General features: G+C 41.0%; 1 protein-coding gene and 1 long non-coding RNA gene across 2 annotated transcripts in view; one reads left to right on the top strand and one right to left on the bottom strand.

The window, feature by feature from the left end:
• The window catches only part of LOC137248896 (uncharacterized), a 339,657-nt gene that overhangs the window by 228,515 nt on the left and 91,338 nt on the right, over positions 1-19,804 (bottom strand). The gene's annotated exons all lie outside the window — the stretch shown is intronic.
• Positions 1,218-3,032, top strand: LOC137247581 (uncharacterized). The gene is made up of 4 exons (XM_067778565.1): positions 1,218-1,391; positions 1,471-1,532; positions 1,633-1,803; positions 2,275-3,032. Exons 2-4 carry the CDS (start codon positions 1,520-1,522, stop codon positions 2,760-2,762), a joined length of 672 nt encoding a protein of 223 aa, XP_067634666.1. The 5' UTR covers positions 1,218-1,391; positions 1,471-1,519; the 3' UTR covers positions 2,763-3,032.

Here is a 19,804-nt window from a genome sequence, read left to right on the forward strand (position 1 = left end):
AAAATTGAAATAAACAATGAAATTAAATCTATTCCTATTGATCGTTTAAAACCAGCAATGATTGATAAAATACAGATACCTAACACAAAAACAAAAAAGAAAGTTACTTTTAATTTATTTAACATTAAATCTCCGGAAGGGGGAGTATTGTAGGGTTATATTTATATTCAACTTTAAATGTACCTACTTTAAATAAATTGAATTTTTTTGTTCTTGTTAATTTTTATTTTTCAATTGTAAAATATTGTCTTTCAAAAATATTCATTCGGTTGAAATATTTAAAAACGTTTTGTAACATACTTTTAGGAGCGGTTAAATAAAAATATTTTATAAAAATAAATAGTGCTTATTATTAAATAGTGATTTATATATTAAATACCACAACGCCCATTTGAAATTTTCTTCTATTTTTGTATTTTGTTGCACCATATCATTACTGGAGTTGAATGTTGACATAATTTACTTATATACTGTAAAGATATCACATTTTTTGTTAAAATTTGACTTAAAAAAAAAATTTTTTTAAAGTGGGCGTAGTCCTTCTCCGATTTTACTAATTTTTATTAAGCATACATATATTAATAGGAGTAACGTTTCTGCCAAATTTCATCATGATATCTTCAACGACTGCCAAATTACAGCTTGCAAAACTTTTAAATTACCTTCTTTTAAAAGTGGGCGATGCCACGCCCATTGTCCAAAATTTTACTAATTTTCTATTCGGCGTCATAGGTTCAACTCACCTACCAAGTTTCATCGCTTTATCCGTCTTTGGTAATGAATTATCGCACTTTTTGTGTTTTTCGAAATTTTCGATATCGAAAAAGTGGGCGTGGTTATAGTCCGATTTCGTTCATACCAAATTTCATCAAGATACCTCAAAATTTACGGACGGACATGGCTCAATCAAATTGTTTTCGATCCTGATGATTTTGATATATGGAAGTCTATATCTATCTCGATTCCTTTATACCTGTACAACCAACCGTTATCCAATCAAAGTTATTATACTCGGTGAGCTCTGCTCAACTGAGTATAAAAAAAGAAATTAATACCGCATTTATTTACCTTTTGTTAAAATAGGGAAAAACTTGCACAATAATGACTTTTAAAAGCAGTTAGCATACGGAATTTATTTATTTTTAGCATTCCTTTTGTGCTTTTCGTGCTTTTTTTAGGTTTCGTTAAGCTGTGCTGCCACCTTTCTACTATTAAAACGAGATTTAAGTGTCATTTATTTCGAGTCGTTAAAACTAAGTTAGTAAATAGTACAATCGATAAGGCAAGCGACAAAATCGTTAATTAAAATGTCGACAAATCGCATCGTTATAAGTTAGTGAATTCCACTACTGGTTCTGAATTCGCCGAAGATCGATCATTTTCCCTATAGGGTAACTATGCAACCATGCCAACCATCTAAGTAAGCATTCAAAGACGCTATTTATCGTTGAAATTCAATTTGTGTTTCAGACAGCGCACTTAGAGACATTTGAAAATTTTTCCGCACAAAACAGGAGCAATGTCGAAATCCGGTGAGTTTTTCTAAATACGAAGCTAGATTTTGAAAACATGTACATGATTCTAAGGATGTATGTACATATTATTTCTTAAAAACGTTGTATTTATTTGCAGAAGATTGGATAGTAAATTTTATTAAAGTTGTAGAGAGCAAACCAGCCTTGTATAACCATAATTTGAAAGAGCAGTATGATGGAGAAACTTTAGACACACTGTGGTTGGAAGTCGGTCAAGCTGTCGTGCCTTCGTGGAATTGTTTGACTGCCAACGCCAAAAAAGTAAAAGGTAAGCGAAAATATGGACTTAAGTAACGGATGCAATACGTCACAAACGTGGCGGGCAAGAGAGAAACTGCCACACAACGTATCCGTGTTGAATCCGTTAGACTTTGCCAATTTTCTACTTTTGACGTACGTCTGTCATTGTCGCATATCTTATCGGCAGGCTCCTCGAATTCATTACTCCGGGAAAAGCTTGTCAAAACATATTTGTAGAGGATTTAGATTAAAGCACGATTCCAAAACCGACATAAAACTAAACACTGCAAAAATTTTGTACAAATATGCTTACAGCCAATAAACGTGTTTAAACATGAAACATATTACGGCCAAAAATGCATCCCTCAGCAGATGATTATTCGGCATAAAGTCCGAAGGTCGTGCCAATTTGCACGAATAACTGAGATTATTAATAGAGTTTTTTTGTACTTGCAAGGCCTCTTTTATCATCATTTAATCGATTGTATTATTTTTTTAGCAAAAGAGCTCGAACAAAAATGGAGAAATATTCGCAAAACTTTCAAGAGAGAGTTGATAATACAAAAGTTTGATGGACTTGGCCAATCATGCAAAAAACGTGGCAAATATCGTTATGCTAATCAATTATCGTTTTTATTGCCTACTTTTGACGACATCAGTACTGCGGATGGTGAGCCAAATTACGAAGAAATAGACGAGGACAAAATGTTTCTGCTATCGCTGGTTCCAGCCTTGAAAAAAATGACCGACAATCAAAAGATTGACACAAAGAAAGAAATTTTGTCAACTCTTAATAAAGGGCCCAATTATTCCCCAAGTCCAGGTTATTTTCCAAAAAGTCCAGTTTATTCCCCAACAAGTCCAGTTTATTCCCCAACAAGTCCAGTTTATTCCCCAACAAATCCATTTTATTCCCCAACAAGTCCAGTTTATTCCCCAACATATCCAGTTTCTTCACCATCAAGTCCATGTTACCGAAAAACTTAAGTGTTTGTCTGATTAGTCCAACATGTATACTTGTATATTAGGGCGGGTCGATTTAAAAATCGCTCATTGCTCTGTGAAAATCGTATCCTAGGGATCAAAAAAAGAAACTTTGCCGAAGGAACCATACCTCTAAAACGAATTCTGATGTCCCGTCCCCCCCAATTTGGGTCGAACTTTTGGGTAGGGGCAAATTTTGAAAAATCCCACTTTGACCCATTTAGAGTGCTCCAATCGAGTCCAACTGTATGACCGATCCCCACTAACTTTGGAGGCCCGACCCACCGATGCCAGTGGCACACCCCCTGGAATCCCCCTGGGGGTTCACTATAAATGTTTGTTAGTGGGGGTCGGTCATACATTTGGACTCGATTGGAGCACTCTAAATGGGTCAAAGTGTGATTTTTCAAAATTTGCCCCTACTCAAAAGTTTGACCCAAATTGGGGGAGGGACATCAGAATTCGTTTTAGAGGTATGGTTCCTTCGGCAAAGTTTCTTATTTTGATCCCTAGAATACGATTTTCACAGAGCAATGGGCGTTTTTTTGCTCCCCACAAATTGACCCGCCCTATTGTATATACATATGTATGTATATACAGTATACTGTACAAAGATAGCAAAAAAGATTAAAAAGATTTCGTTTTGTCATATATTAGAAAAAGTTAATAGAATATATTTGCACTTGCTGAATAATAAGAAAAACACGTGTTTCATTAGTATAAAAATCAAGGCAAATTCAGTTAGAGACAGCATCAGAACAACTAGATTGTTGACTTATCTTGTTTTGTTGATTTTCCGACAGGGTGGATAAATGATGTATATTGGATCGATTTTCCGTCATCCCTTGTCAAATTTGGTGTTGAGACAAACTGGTTTCGGCGTTGTACCATCATCAGTGTCGATTTTCGTTCTGATCTGTTGTTGTCGTTTGTCCTGTATTTATAGTTCGTAGGTACATGAGCAGGTATTGTCAAATTTGATGCTTGTGTATATTTCGGGGATGCACCTTAACGTTAAGCTAATCGTTTATCAAAAAATTTCCACCGTTTCCGTTGAAACACTTCGAAATATTATCGATAAAGAAATTATCAAGATAAATTGTATCTCGTTTTTAACCGAAACGAAAAGCTTTCGTTAACGTTAAAAATGTTAACGAAAACGTGATACTTTATGTTTGAATTGTGCTGGCAATGCTATAGCCATGGTGAAGCCGTAAGGTGGCAACAACGAGCGCACATACACACACAAACTCTATGTAATTTGTTTGTGTAATTCGTTGGTGGTAATGTCAAAAATACTCTGAGAAATGTTCGTACTGTCAAAATTCATGAGAAAAGTTGCAATCAGTTTGGATAATGCTTTCACCTTTAATGACTCCGCCATCAATCAGCTTTGCCAGCATAGTTTGAAATTAATAATCAACATAAACGATTTGATTTCGTTTTGATATGGCAGAAAACGAAACGAAATCATTTCGTTAATTTGACGATCTTAACGTTAATAAACGAAACGAAATGACTTCGTTTCGTTTATTAACGTTGATTATCGTAACGAAATGATATCGTTTCGTTGGTTAAGCATGCCTGGTATATTTAGTTATATGTATGTGCTGTGTGTTCATTCAGAACCGAGGGTTGTTTACTAATCCATTTGTGTGGCTGATTGGGTAGGTAAAAACCCGTGATTTTAGTCGTTTGACCTTCTTTGTGGGTTTGTTGTTTTGGTGTGTTAATTGTTTTGTGTCTATTTGTTGTTGTGTGTTTGTCTATTGTACCTGTGTGATTACTTTGTTTCAGGTAAACAAGTTTTAAAGGCTCTAATATTGCGTCAGAAATTGTGTTTATCTGTTCTTTTATTATTCTACCGTCGAATGTTTTCTGTGTGTAGATTTCCATGTTTTGGAGTACGTTGATACGTCGGCCTTTTGCTTGTATGTGAAGAACCCTAACTGTTTTATTGATGTTTTCTGGGGAACATTCATTCTCGACCATGTGATTCGCGAAGTTAGACTCGAGTATAATGTTTGGATTCCGTATTTTTTTGTTTTAATCTATAATATGTTCTCTGAACCTCGTTATTATTTGCCGTCCTGTTTGTCCTATGTAACTATGCTGGCATCCGCAAGTAAGCTTGTATACGCCGTGTCTGCTAAACGGATCCTCTGAGTTAGTGTTATTTCTTAGTTTTCGCCCTAGATTGTTCGATGTTTTGAATGCTGTGTTAATGTTGTATTTTTTAAAGAAGTTTGCCAATTTATATGTTGCTTTTCCAGTATATTTCATAGTCGTCCAGCTATTATTTTCCTTTTCATTATTTCTTTTTGGTTCTCCATTTGTCCTTCTGAGCTTATCTACTAGTGCTTTTTTATATCCGTTGTTTGCAGCGATATTATATATATGACCTCAAGTTCTCTCTTATATGCCTCTTGTGTAAGAGGTGTTCTTTCAAGTATATGTACCAAGTGACTTAATGCTGCATTTTTGTGCTGTTGGGGGTGATTTGAAGTGTTGTGTATTATTGTGTCGGTGTAGAGATGGGAAAGGGGTAAATACCCAAATGGTAAATACCCGGTAAATTGGTTACATATGGTAAAAATGGGTAAATACCCAAATATTTACCTAAAAAAAGGGTAAAAATAATCTTTTGGAAAATATGGGAAACAAACACACAAATTCAATCCAAAATGTACCCAATTTATCCTCTATTGGTGGGTAGTTATCCATTACGCTATCGGTGAATTAGTTTTAATCTGTAATCCAGCGTTTTTCAACAATATTTAGCCAATAATGCATGCCGTTGCAAAAATTTAAGTTTACCCAGTAAACATTTTAAGTCAAAACATAACCGGAAAAATATCTAAATTGGAGCGTTTACAGTTAGTATGTGATCATATGGGAGGCCGAAACCAATGTATTTCCTTCTTGCAATGGTCGTCCTATATGAGCCTATTAACGTATATCATTTGAGCCTAAATATGAGTCCGACATAAGTCTTAAAAGGCGTTTAAACAGCTCATATTATACTTAACTGGAACTCTCCGGCGTCATTTTTAACTAAACTGATTATCTGACACCTATATGACCTATTTATTAGGCATCGTCAGCGCTTATTGGGGTCATATATAGTTCGACTCACCTGGACAGACCGTGGCAGCTTTGCGGTCACATTAAAAATGTCAGTTTCAAAATTTGCTCCAAACTCGCTGTGACGAACATAAATAGTTGATAAATGATAATTTTTGCATGCTAGGTTAGGAGCTTTTAGGCCGTTAAATAAAAAGCAAAACTTAAATTTTCTTTTACCCTCCTACGCGTTTCGACGCTTTTCTGATTCCTACATTGCCCACTTATTTTGGACTCGTTTCGGATTCTTAAATCATGAGCGTCGTGAGCATGTTTGAGGGGTAACTTTGTTGCGTAAATATGTAACATTGCTTGTCAGGCTTTTAACTTGAACGCGAACGGACTACTAACAATTTACAAGCGACGCCTACTGAAAATATATAAAGCATTTGGTTCAAGAAACAATGCCTGGAATTGAATGTTACTCCAAATTGCGCTAAACTAACTATAAAGGAAAATACCAAATCTAGCAGGAAAACAGTTAGAAAAGCGGAAAAGGATTTTTTAAAATATGAGTTGGAACACTTATACTCGAAAAAGGATGAGATAAATGCCGAGTTATTATCTATCCATTTTAAATTGGCAGAACATCTGCCTACGACTGCATTAATGGAATGTTTCGACCGCATTAAGACAGAGGCCGATCAGGAACTACAACAAAAATACAGGTCGCTGAACCGAAAATTGGACAAGCTGGCAGGACGACGACAACAGTGGCCATTACCAAGGAAGAGGCACAGCTTCTCGAAAAGGGCCTGAAGCACAATATCATGGACCAAAATACAGTAAGAAATACGGAGCAAGCGATTGTAGATGCGGAGATCGCAATATCATTGATAACACAGGAAGAACAGGAGCACGCAAGACACATGTGCAGGGAAATCATAAAAAAAGGAAGTGAAAGCATAGGAAGGACAAAAATCGAGTACAGAGGGGAAAACAATAAAGAATATACGGCATAAACTAAGGAAACACAATATTGTCACAACGAAAGCGGACAAAGGAAACACCACTGTGCTAATCGAAAAAGAGCAATACATATCCAAAACCGAAGATCTCATGGACGAAATGAAATGTCGTAGAACGGGAGAGGATCCCACAGATGAATACCAAAAAAAAATCAAAGTTGCTATAAAAAATGCAACAAATATAGTAGATTCTAACATGGCCCATAGATTGGTCCAAAAGAACCCTTCAGGTCCTCCACCGATTGCGCTACCAAAAATCCACAAGCCGGACACGCCAATGAGGCCCATCATTAATTTTAAATCGGCATCATGTTACAAATTGTCCAAAACGATATTGAAAGATACTCTGGAGCTAAGGAACGAATATGCAATAGCTAACACAACAGAACTAATAGAGAGACTTGAGACCGTAGAGCTAACAAGGAACAGCAAATTGGTATCTTTTGACATAGAAGATTTATACCCATCTATACCACTATTGAAGACTTTGAACATAGTTAACTCAACAATAGTTCATAATATAAAAAACAAAGTGAAAAGTATGCAAATCACAAATAAGCTAAGAACCACTTTACGTCAAAACTATTTTCAATTCAACAATAAAATATATAGACAAACAAACGGTCTTGGAATGGGAAGCCCCACATCAGCAATTCTTATGGAAGTGTTCATGCAAAATCTGGAAGAAAAGTACATACAGGAGCTGAAGTCCAAATTAAGCGTGTCATTTTATGCTAGATACGCGGATGATATAATATGCGTTTTAACTACAAATAACGAAGAGCTTGGAAATATAAAATTTACAATGGAAACCGAAAAATACGGAGGAATCAACTATCTAGACCTCACGATAAATATTGATAAAGAAGCCAAAAGATTTAACTATCATATATATAGAAAGCCAACGGCCACCGACACAATACTTTAAATCACCCCCAACAGCATAAAAATGCAGCATTAAGGCACTTGGTACATATACTTGAAAGAACACCTCTTACACAAGAGACATATAAGAGAGAACTTGAGGTCATATATAATATCGCTGCAAACAACGGATATAAAAAAGCACTAGTAGATAAGCTCAGAAGGACAAATGGAGAACCAAAAAGAAATAATGAAAAGGAAAATAATAGCTGGACGACTATGAAATATACTGGAAAAGCAACATATAAATTGGCAAACTTCTTTTGTTACGGTCTGCTGCTACGGTCTACGGCTACGACCCACTTGGGAGCGTGTTCACGGGAACACACCTAGCGATGTGGAAAGGGTTGCGATGAAAAATATCGAAAAAGAAGGGAACAGACAGACCGGCCATCACTACAAGACGGAAAAAAAGAAAAAAAAAAGGAAGAAAAAACCACCACGAGTTTCCGAGGAAGAAAAAGCTTCCTTTTCCTTTTTGCTGGCGGTCTGAAGCGGTAGAGCACACAACCCTCGTGACCAAAAAGTGGTCAAGTGAAAAATTACAGGATACTTAAGTGCATCCACATATAGTTGGTGGAACTGACGAGCGCGTTCTCAAATACAGATAGTTCACCATCAAAATTTGGGCGGTTTATAGCAATCGTAAAACACTCCTCTACATATGTTCATCGTATTTTCGGAATTCCTCAAAGCCGTGCTTATATACATAGCCAAATTTTGAAAGGCTAAGGAGCTACATACGGGAAGTTTACATTTTAACGTTTTAACCCGAAAATTGTCTCCGAAATGAGTGAATTCAATTAAAAACGAAGTAAGCTAGCCGGTGGCCACGTTGAAACCGTTTTAACCTACTCTCAGGACGTGCTAAATTCCCGAACATCGTGAATACTAATAAATAGTAATTGGAAGGCATCGGCGTTGCCTTCTCTGCGTATGCGAGGAGCGCGGGAATGTTGGAATATTCCCAACGATTGCCACGTAATATACACGGTTCCTCAACTTAGCAATAGTGGTGTTGGCTTAGCGGTGTCATTTCCATCCACACCAACTGCAATAGCCCCAACCATATCCAGTGACCCCGGCACCGTCATATGCCAAGACGCCAGACGTACCACTCCTAGAGTGACATGTCAACAAACACAGCGCCATTCACCACAGCAACATATTAATGATACACAACAATTGCAACAATTACAATTGCAACAACAAACGCAAAACCATCATCTAAACGAGCTGAGCAAATATTGGGTGGTGTCCAATGGTCAAGCATTGCCCTATAACATTCTACCTAATGGCACGATAATCACACCTCATCAACGCCAGCCAGCAACATCTGAGCAACATACGCACACTCAGCAGCAGCAGGTTCAGCAGCAGCAACAGCAACAACAACAGTACCAACACCAACTACAACAACAACGTTTGAAACTGGGTGAGTCCGTTCCAACTCGGTGAAATTGTATTATGTATCTATGTGAAGTGATAAAATTCGTCACTTACAGATTATCGTTTCAAATTTTTGTAATTCATTCCAAGCACGCTTAATGAACCTAAAGACCCCTTTCTGTAACTCGATTCGAACGTACGGTATATGCATTCGGACACTTTGGTGCTCTTAACTCTGTTGACCCGTCGGATAAGTGCAATGTAAAACCCGTTCTGCAATCTTGCGAATAAGAACCATTGTTCTGTAAAGCTTGTGAAAGGTCAATACAGTCAAGAAATAGAAAACCAAAATTATGAAAGTGTGAGTTCTGCAGATAATTTTATTCCAGTCGAGTTACAGAATAGTGTCACTAGTATATATATAATACCTTACATATTTGAATGTGTCACTCGGAACCATAAATTTTTTTTATACTTACCTGCGAAAGCCATGTAAATGGGTAATGCATTACACATTAGCGACATAGGCCTTTCTGCGAGAGTTATAACCTAGATGCAACAGGGGTTGGGGAGCGATGTCCTTTTGAACCCGGAACAATAAACTCGTTTCAGACGTTTTTTTTGTATTTTCAAATAACGTCGCGAATGAACCCTTGCACAAAAAAAAAAAAAAGGAAGAAGAGGAAGAATTCCCCAAACTAAATGAAATACATAAAAATGAATTTAATGTAATTGCACTAGTAATTAAAAACCAAAAGATATTTAGTACATTCAAAACATTTTCTACACTATATACGAAACCACTAGGCTGTAAGACATATAAGGAGTTGAATCCGAATAATTGTATGCGATGTAAATGTAATTCGGAATAAACGTAAACTCTAGCATCACATGTGAAACTTAGAAATTCTCGATAGAATCCTAAAAATTTAATGCATAAGTTATTAATTAGTATGAACTGTCAATAAATCTAAATTGTAAATGGGAATGCTGAGGTCTCCTTTCTTTTAGAGGGCACCTAAGGTATACAGGTAAGGGGCCACCGAAATTTTAGGTGCGTCGGTGGCCATGGTTATTTGAGGGTGGGATATAAGCACCGGGCGTCGCAACACCACCCGCGGCGCCCCCTATGTATATTCGGCCCTTTTCTTTTTATTTCTAATTTTTTTCAGCTTTTTTGTTATTGTTTGGTTTTTCAGCGGTTTTTTTTTGAATTTGATTTTCAGCGTTAGTAACCGGCCATGTCCGGTTCGGTAGTATTTTTTGCGTCAGTTTTTTTTTGAATTTGAATTTAAATTTTTGGAATGTTAACGGTCTGTCCGTGACATCCGGTTCAGCCGGATGTTGTTTTATTTTGTATTGATAAGCGTTTTGAGTCGGTCTCTGCGCTTCTGCCAGGTTTTTTGAATTTGACAGCTGCTCGTTTGATAGGCATGATATGACCATTTTTTCTGTTTATGGCGCAGGAACAGTAAGGTTGGCAAGGACCCGCCCCAGCCGACAATGACTAGCCACTGTGCACCACCACATCATGCCGACCGCCTTCCTTACTGCTTCCATAGTAGATGCGCATCCATAACAGATGGCGCCCAACGTGGCGCCTGAAGCGCTGACCGCGGGGGTCAGTCGGGTCAACCTGTGAGGTTGACCATCCCACCAGTCCGAGTGAGCAGCCACAGAGCTGCCACCTACGTTGCGGTGGGATGGTTAGACGGATCAGGTTGTCCGGGCTGGTCATCGGGGGCAGTAGCGGAAGGAGCCACGGACTGAACGTCTTGTCCTCCGGACTTTTGTATTTCACCCAGTGAGGTAGTGCTAAACGCACTTGATTTTTTTTTGTAAGTGGGTTTTTGTGTTTCCGGAATGTTGTCCGTTAGTCGGCTATGGAATAATTTTGTCCGCTAATTGGGTTTAATTTTTTTTTGTAAAGTAGTTTTTTTTGTTTATTAGCCGAATTTGTGTTGTCCAGGGTGAATGTGTGTGCGCATGTAGTGAGGACCCCAGCTCATCCCACGTCCCAGGTGGTAGCTTGGAATACCACCTGGATGGTGATGGGTTGAGCTGGGATTCAGAGTGGCACTCCTTCCTGTCCCACCAGACTGGGGGAGCGGTTCCGAAACCGCTCCACCCATTGCGGCGGAGGCAGGAGGGGTGCCCAGTAAAAATGAACGGGAGGCCTCAACACCCCCAACCAGTCCCAGGGGCAAGCCCCTGGAGACTGCCCCTGCGTTGCGGCTGGGCGTGTTGAGACCAACCCGTGTGTGCCTGGAGTGACCCTAGTGGCCTCAGACCAGTCTCGTAGGGGGACCTTAAGACCCCCTCGCACTGCGGTTGGGAGCACTAGGGCCAAGTATGAATGTGTTTGTAGAAAATTTTTTTTTTCTCTCGACCTGTAGCCCAGGTGCCTTCTGGGAATGGGATGTCAGCGTTCCCATTACAATTGCTACCAAGTTTTCTCAACTCCTCGCGTAATTTTTATATGCACATTTTTTTTTCTCAAGGCATCGCCTAAAATATAAGGTAAAAGGGGGAATTCTGATTTTTTTGTTGACCCCTAACTGCGCTACGCGGCAAAAGTTTTTTCTAACTACTACGTAACGAGCTACATTTTTTTTTTATATAATTATTTTTGATTATGTCACGCGAGCAATCGTTCGGCCAACCGGGGCGAAATACTCCGTTCGGGAGTGCGGGAGGGTTCCGGGGAAACCAAAACCGGGGCGGTGCTAATAGGGGGGCTTTTTCGAAAGCAAGGCGTCCTTTGGTGGTGCATACCCCAGTAGGAGGATCCTACGGAAATCCCGCGGGGACTCATATAGGCTCGGGCCCGAACGACGACGGCGACAAACTGGACATACCTGTAAGCACCAGCAATTTAAATGCATCGCTGCTAAACACACACAACATCTCGGGGATAATGACCAATGTGTCGAACTATGCACCAGATGGAGCGGGTGCCTTACCACCAAATCAAGAGGTTGGAAATTTTGGGGACGCTACCAGCGATCAGGCGAACCTCCTAGGAATGCAGGACGAAGCCACTCGTGGAGGCTCGTGGGTGGACGTGCTACACCAACTGTTCCAGGCTTCGCAGGAGGAAATGCGGAGAGAGATGGGCTCAATTAGAGCCAACATGGCCCAGCTCAACGCCGCTCTCGAATCCACGCAGCAAGCACACCAGCAACACAGGAACGCAAGCAGGATGGACCGTAACCCATTGCCATCGGTAGTACCGCCAATGTACCCGACTCCAAGCAGCATAACAGTAAAACCGCAGGAGTGGAAAATCGCATTCGACGGCACTGGGAGTGTAAGCGATTTCCTCTTCAAATTAAACACCTTGTGTGAGCGCACACAATGCCCTGACGAACAAATAATGGCCAGTTTCCACTTATTCCTTTCGGGACGAGCCGAAGAATGGTACTGGCTGTTCACAAAACAAAACCCAAATGCGACATATGCCTTTTTGTGCTACTCCTTAAAAAGAGAGTTTGGCACCTTGAAAACGGACCACGAGATCATGATGGAGATCTCCATGCGCAAGCAAAAGGCAAGTGAGTGTTACGACGTGTTTCACGCGGACATAATCTCCTTGAACGCGCGCTTAAGGGAGCCGATGTCAGAGCTTCTACTGATTGACATAATAAAAAGGAACGTCAACAGTAGCCTTAAGCTAATGCTTTTTAATGCGGACGTAAGGAACCTCCATGATCTGCGCGATGTAGCACGCCGAGGTGAACAAGTGCTGAAAGAGAGCAAGCTGCTGGGAGCCATTTACCCAGGACGGCATGTAAGCGAAGCACGCGTGACAACCCCGGACGCGAAGATGGACGGCGAGGACGGCGAGATAGATCCCCAGATAGAGGCGCTGGAATATAGACGCAGCAGAAGACCGGACTACTCGGGAATCCAGTGCTGGAATTGCCAGGGAATGGGGCACTCCTATATATATTGCGAGGAACCCATAAAAAGTCCTTTTTGTTTTAAATGTGGGTATAAGGGTGTATTCACTCCTAAATGCCCTAGGGACCATCGCAGGCAGGGAAACCAGTACCCGAGCGAGAAGATGGGGGAACCTCGTTCGGCTTCATAGCTCCCACATCAGCCAGTGCTCGAGGCGTCGTCCCGTGCGCTGAACCAGAGGGCGAATCTCTGCATGGAGGTGGTGAGCTTCCGAGGTGCAGTAGTACCCTGGCAGAAGAACCCTCGACTGTAATAATAACCTTCCCCGATAGTACTGACGATTCGAATAGTTCTGAATCCGAGAGTCGAACGTCCTCTTTCACGATGGGCGAGCAAATCAAAATCCTGCGACGCCAGCATAGGGATGTCGCGTGCCAAACGCAACTTTTCCCAACCCTAAAAGAAAGGGAGGATAGGTATGAACAAATGAGACATACCATTTTTGACCAATATCCGGTATCGGACAATATTTTGAAGTGTAGGAAGAGATACCACCGGAGAGTACAGGAGCGTAGACTGCTGCAAGCCACCACGTTAACGCTTACAGAGGACGAAAGGCCTTTAGTAAAGGCTAGAATTAAAAATAGTTTTCTTGTAGGGTTGTTAGACTCGGGAGCCAACGTCTCCATCTTAGGGAAAAATGGAGTAGAATTCCTAGAGGATAACGGCTTCGAATATCAGCCCTTACATGCGTTCGTATATACCGCGGGCGGCAACAAGCAAAAAATTTTAGGCTCAGTATCCCTACCGGTCACTTTTAAAAATATCACAAAGATTATTCGTTTTTACCTTGTTCCCTCGTTGCTCCAAGAAGCATACTTCGGGGTCGATTTTTGGAGAGCATTTGCGTTAGCTCCCGAAATATTCCCGAGCGTAGAGTGCTTAGAGACTAGGCTTGAAAAGGAAGAGGAACTTAACCTCCATGAATTGTCACCAGAACAGAAATCAGAATTGCGAAAAGTCATCGAGACGTTTCCTTCGTACGAGAAGTTAGGCCTAGGGCAAACTAAATTAGTGGAGCATCACATCGACACCGGTGATGCTGTGCCTATAAAAAGCAAGCATTTTCCTCTTTCGCCGCCGAGGCAAGCCGAAGCTTTTAGAGAACTAGACAGGTTACTACAGTTAGGAGTTATAGAAGAATCCAACTCCCCGTGGTGTAGTCCTGTAGTACTGGTCCGGAAACCAGGCAAAGTCAGGCTGTGTATAGATTCGAGAAAGGTCAACGCGGTGACTAAGAAGGATTCGTACCCCCTGCCTCATATCAACGGCTTATTGAGCAGACTGAAAGATACGCATGTTATTAGTGGCATTGATCTGAAAGACGCGTTCTTCCAGATCAAATTGACAGAGTCCTCGAAGGAAAAAACAGCATTCGCAGTTCCGGGGAGGCCTCTGTACCACTTCAAGGTGATGCCATTTGGTCTGTGCAATGGACCGCAGACTATGAGTAGGCTGATGGACAAGGCGATCCCTTCGCGTCTGCGAGAGAACGTCTTTGTCTACCTGGACGATCTGATGGTATGTAGCACTAATTTTGAGGATCATCTAAAATTGCTAGCGGAAGTGGCGAACTGTTTGAGAGATGCAGGTCTGACAATAAATGTGGAAAAAAGTAAATTTTGTCAGAAGGAAATACGCTACTTAGGGTATTTGATAGGCAGCGGGTGTCTGAAAGTGGATCCGGGAAAAGTAGAAGCAATACAAAACTTCCCGATCCCTAAATCCCCTCGGCAAGTGCGTAGGTTTGTGGGCATGGCGAATTGGTACCGAGCATTTATTACCAATTTTGCTGACTTGGCAGGTCCCTTGACCGACTGTCTCCGCAAGTCAGCAGGCCCGTTTAAACTCACTCCTGAAGCTATAGAGGCGTTCGAAAAACTAAAAGTAGCTTTGAGTTCCGCCCCTGTTTTGGCCCAACCAGACTTTTCAAGGGAATTCGTGATACAATGTGACGCTTCCAAAATAGGTGTTGGCGGAGTATTGTTTCAGGTCGATGATGATGGCGCTGAGCATCCAATCGCATTCGTGTCGAAAAAGCTGAATAATGCTCAACGCAATTATACAGTAACCGAGCTGGAATGTCTTGCAGCCATAATTAGCGTGAAGCGTTTCCGACCCTATGTCGAAGGATTACCTTTTCGGATTATTACGGACCACTCCAGTCTCAAGTGGTTGATGACACAAAAAAACTTGAGCGGGAGGTTGGCGAGATGGTCACTCTTACTGCAAAGATACGATTTTAGAATGGAACATCGTAAGGGCACCCTGAATGTAGTACCAGACGCGCTGTCGCGTTTTGACGTTGACGAATTAACTTTCACTACCACACCCGGAGAAATAGACTTAGTCTCTCCCGAATTTGCCAGCAAGGAGTATTTAGACTTAATTCGGACCGTCACCGAAAACGAGGAATCACTTCCGGATTTACGAGTGGTGGACGGTGTAATTTTCAAAAGAGTTAAGTTTCGTAAGGGGATGGAAGGGGAAGAAGACTCGCTGTGGCGTTTATGGTTGCCAAAAGGGTTGACTGAGGAAGCAGTGAGATTAGCGCATGACGCTAACCGGAGTTACCATGGCGGATGGCTGAAAACCTTAGAACGTGTTAGGCAGAAGTACTTCTGGCCGCAGCAGGCTAAGGACGTCAGGGACTACGTCCAGCGTTGTGACACCTGCAAAACGGTAAAACCCACCAATCAGCAGTCGAGACCACCTATAGGGAGTACCTTTGAATCCGAAAGGCCATTTCAGCGGTTGTATTGCGACTTTCTAGGGCCGTATCCGAGATCTAAGCGGCGAAATCAATTTCTTTTCATAGTACTAGACCATTTTTCAAAATACGTTTGGCTAAAGCCCATGCAGAGAGCCACCACTGTAAACGTTATAAATTACTTCGCTTCAGAAATTTTTCCGGCTGTAGGGGTCCCTGAGTTTATTCACAGTGACAATGGTAAACAGTTCATCTCGAAGGAAATGAACCAATTTTTTGCAAACTCCGGGGTGACGCACGTGAGGACGGGGCTATATTCTCCCCAAGCGAACGCATCCGAACGCGTCAACAGAGAAATTGTTTCTAAGATTAGGATTTTCCTGAAGGATAAACCTGACCACACTAATTGGGATAAGCATATACCCGAAATTTTATCAGTTTTGAGAAGTGATTTTCATACAGCGATTCAGTGTTCTCCGTACTTTGCATTATATGGCCAAAACATGGTCCAACATGCCTCAACGTACAACATTTTAGGGAAACTCGGCAGCCTTCGAGAAGACCAGGTTACGGTAGTAAGCCGAGCTGACAAGTTGACTAATATTCGTGAGCAGATCCGCAGAAATTTAGATCAGGCCAAAGATAGGGGAGTAACCACCTATAACAAGCGCTCTAGACACGTCAACTATAAGGAAGGTCAGGAAGTTTTCCGGAGAAACTTTGCCTTAAGTAATTTTAAACAGGGCATTAATGCCAAATTCCTACCCAAATACCTGAAGTGTCGCGTGCTTCGAAAAATAGGTAACGCATTGTATGATCTCGAGGACCTAAACGGGAAATTGATAGGTCGCTTTCACGCGTCGGACATTCGCCCGCAATGAACTAGAAAACGTTTCTTTTGCCAATTTACAATTTGATTTTTTTTATACACCCACCAATTGGACCTTTTTTTTGTCTGGGCGTTTTGGCGGTCGGGGACATCTCGCCCAGTATTCTCCCCGAGCACTGACCTCATAGGTTGTTCACACGCGTACTCACCGAGGACCGTGAACACCCTGGCAGTCCACGCTTAGGTCGGACTAGCCTTTCGGAGTTTGGACGAGTTCTCCTTTACCAAAATGTCTACGAAAATTTTTTTTTGTCTTGCCTTTTGTGGGGGCGATAACCACTAAAACCTTTCGGAGTTTTGACGAGTTCTCCATAACAAATGTCTAATTGCCGCAAAGCCCTTTTAAACTAGGAAACAGAATTAATTCCCAAATTTGACTTAACTTTTTTTTTGATGGACCCATGTTGCCCGGCTAGCTTCGTAGTAGGACTTTGAGACTCTTATCTCAGGGGTGAGTCGTGCCCCACGTTGCTTGTCATCGGAGATCCCTGGCAATAGCTTCCCACAGATGATCCGGTTCCCTGTTCGCTTCATCGTCAGGTCTTCAAAGCGAAGCAGGTTTGTTACGGTCTGCTGCTACGGTCTACGGCTACGACCCACTTGGGAGCGTGTTCACGGGAACACACCTAGCGATGTGGAAAGGGTTGCGATGAAAAATATCGAAAAAGAAGGGAACAGACAGACCGGCCATCACTACAAGACGGAAAAAAAGAAAAAAAAAAGGAAGAAAAAACCACCACGAGTTTCCGAGGAAGAAAAAGCTTCCTTTTCCTTTTTGCTGGCGGTCTGAAGCGGTAGAGCACACAACCCTCGTGACCAAAAAGTGGTCAAGTGAAAAATTACAGGATACTTAAGTGCATCCACATATAGTTGGTGGAACTGACGAGCGCGTTCTCAAATACAGATAGTTCACCATCAAAATTTGGGCGGTTTATAGCAATCGTAAAACACTCCTCTACATATGTTCATCGTATTTTCGGAATTCCTCAAAGCCGTGCTTATATACATAGCCAAATTTTGAAAGGCTAAGGAGCTACATACGGGAAGTTTACATTTTAACGTTTTAACCCGAAAATTGTCTCCGAAATGAGTGAATTCAATTAAAAACGAAGTAAGCTAGCCGGTGGCCACGTTGAAACCGTTTTAACCTACTCTCAGGACGTGCTAAATTCCCGAACATCGTGAATACTAATAAATAGTAATTGGAAGGCATCGGCGTTGCCTTCTCTGCGTATGCGAGGAGCGCGGGAATGTTGGAATATTCCCAACGATTGCCACGTAATATACACGGTTCCTCAACTTAGCAATAGTGGTGTTGGCTTAGCGGTGTCATTTCCATCCACACCAACTGCAATAGCCCCAACCATATCCAGTGACCCCGGCACCGTCATATGCCAAGACGCCAGACGTACCACTCCTAGAGTGACATGTCAACAAACACAGCGCCATTCACCACAGCAACATATTAATGATACACAACAATTGCAACAATTACAATTGCAACAACAAACGCAAAACCATCATCTAAACGAGCTGAGCAAATATTGGGTGGTGTCCAATGGTCAAGCATTGCCCTATAACATTCTACCTAATGGCACGATAATCACACCTCATCAACGCCAGCCAGCAACATCTGAGCAACATACGCACACTCAGCAGCAGCAGGTTCAGCAGCAGCAACAGCAACAACAACAGTACCAACACCAACTACAACAACAACGTTTGAAACTGGGTGAGTCCGTTCCAACTCGGTGAAATTGTATTATGTATCTATGTGAAGTGATAAAATTCGTCACTTACAGATTATCGTTTCAAATTTTTGTAATTCATTCCAAGCACGCTTAATGAACCTAAAGACCCCTTTCTGTAACTCGATTCGAACGTACGGTATATGCATTCGGACACTTTGGTGCTCTTAACTCTGTTGACCCGTCGGATAAGTGCAATGTAAAACCCGTTCTGCAATCTTGCGAATAAGAACCATTGTTCTGTAAAGCTTGTGAAAGGTCAATACAGTCAAGAAATAGAAAACCAAAATTATGAAAGTGTGAGTTCTGCAGATAATTTTATTCCAGTCGAGTTACAGAATAGTGTCACTAGTATATATATAATACCTTACATATTTGAATGTGTCACTCGGAACCATAAATTTTTTTTATACTTACCTGCGAAAGCCATGTAAATGGGTAATGCATTACACATTAGCGACATAGGCCTTTCTGCGAGAGTTATAACCTAGATGCAACAGGGGTTGGGGAGCGATGTCCTTTTGAACCCGGAACAATAAACTCGTTTCAGACGTTTTTTTTGTATTTTCAAATAACGTCGCGAATGAACCCTTGCACAAAAAAAAAAAAAAAGGAAGAAGAGGAAGAATTCCCCAAACTAAATGAAATACATAAAAATGAATTTAATGTAATTGCACTAGTAATTAAAAACCAAAAGATATTTAGTACATTCAAAACATTTTCTACACTATATACGAAACCACTAGGCTGTAAGACATATAAGGAGTTGAATCCGAATAATTGTATGCGATGTAAATGTAATTCGGAATAAACGTAAACTCTAGCATCACATGTGAAACTTAGAAATTCTCGATAGAATCCTAAAAATTTAATGCATAAGTTATTAATTAGTATGAACTGTCAATAAATCTAAATTGTAAATGGGAATGCTGAGGTCTCCTTTCTTTTAGAGGGCACCTAAGGTATACAGGTAAGGGGCCACCGAAATTTTAGGTGCGTCGGTGGCCATGGTTATTTGAGGGTGGGATATAAGCACCGGGCGTCGCAACACCACCCGCGGCGCCCCCTATGTATATTCGGCCCTTTTCTTTTTATTTCTAATTTTTTTCAGCTTTTTTGTTATTGTTTGGTTTTTCAGCGGTTTTTTTTTGAATTTGATTTTCAGCGTTAGTAACCGGCCATGTCCGGTTCGGTAGTATTTTTTGCGTCAGTTTTTTTTTGAATTTGAATTTAAATTTTTGGAATGTTAACGGTCTGTCCGTGACATCCGGTTCAGCCGGATGTTGTTTTATTTTGTATTGATAAGCGTTTTGAGTCGGTCTCTGCGCTTC

The sequence above is a fragment of the Eurosta solidaginis genome, chromosome 4 (genome assembly GCF_040869045.1).
Source record: "Eurosta solidaginis isolate ZX-2024a chromosome 4, ASM4086904v1, whole genome shotgun sequence".
In the NCBI taxonomy this organism is placed as follows: domain Eukaryota; kingdom Metazoa; phylum Arthropoda; class Insecta; order Diptera; family Tephritidae; genus Eurosta; species Eurosta solidaginis.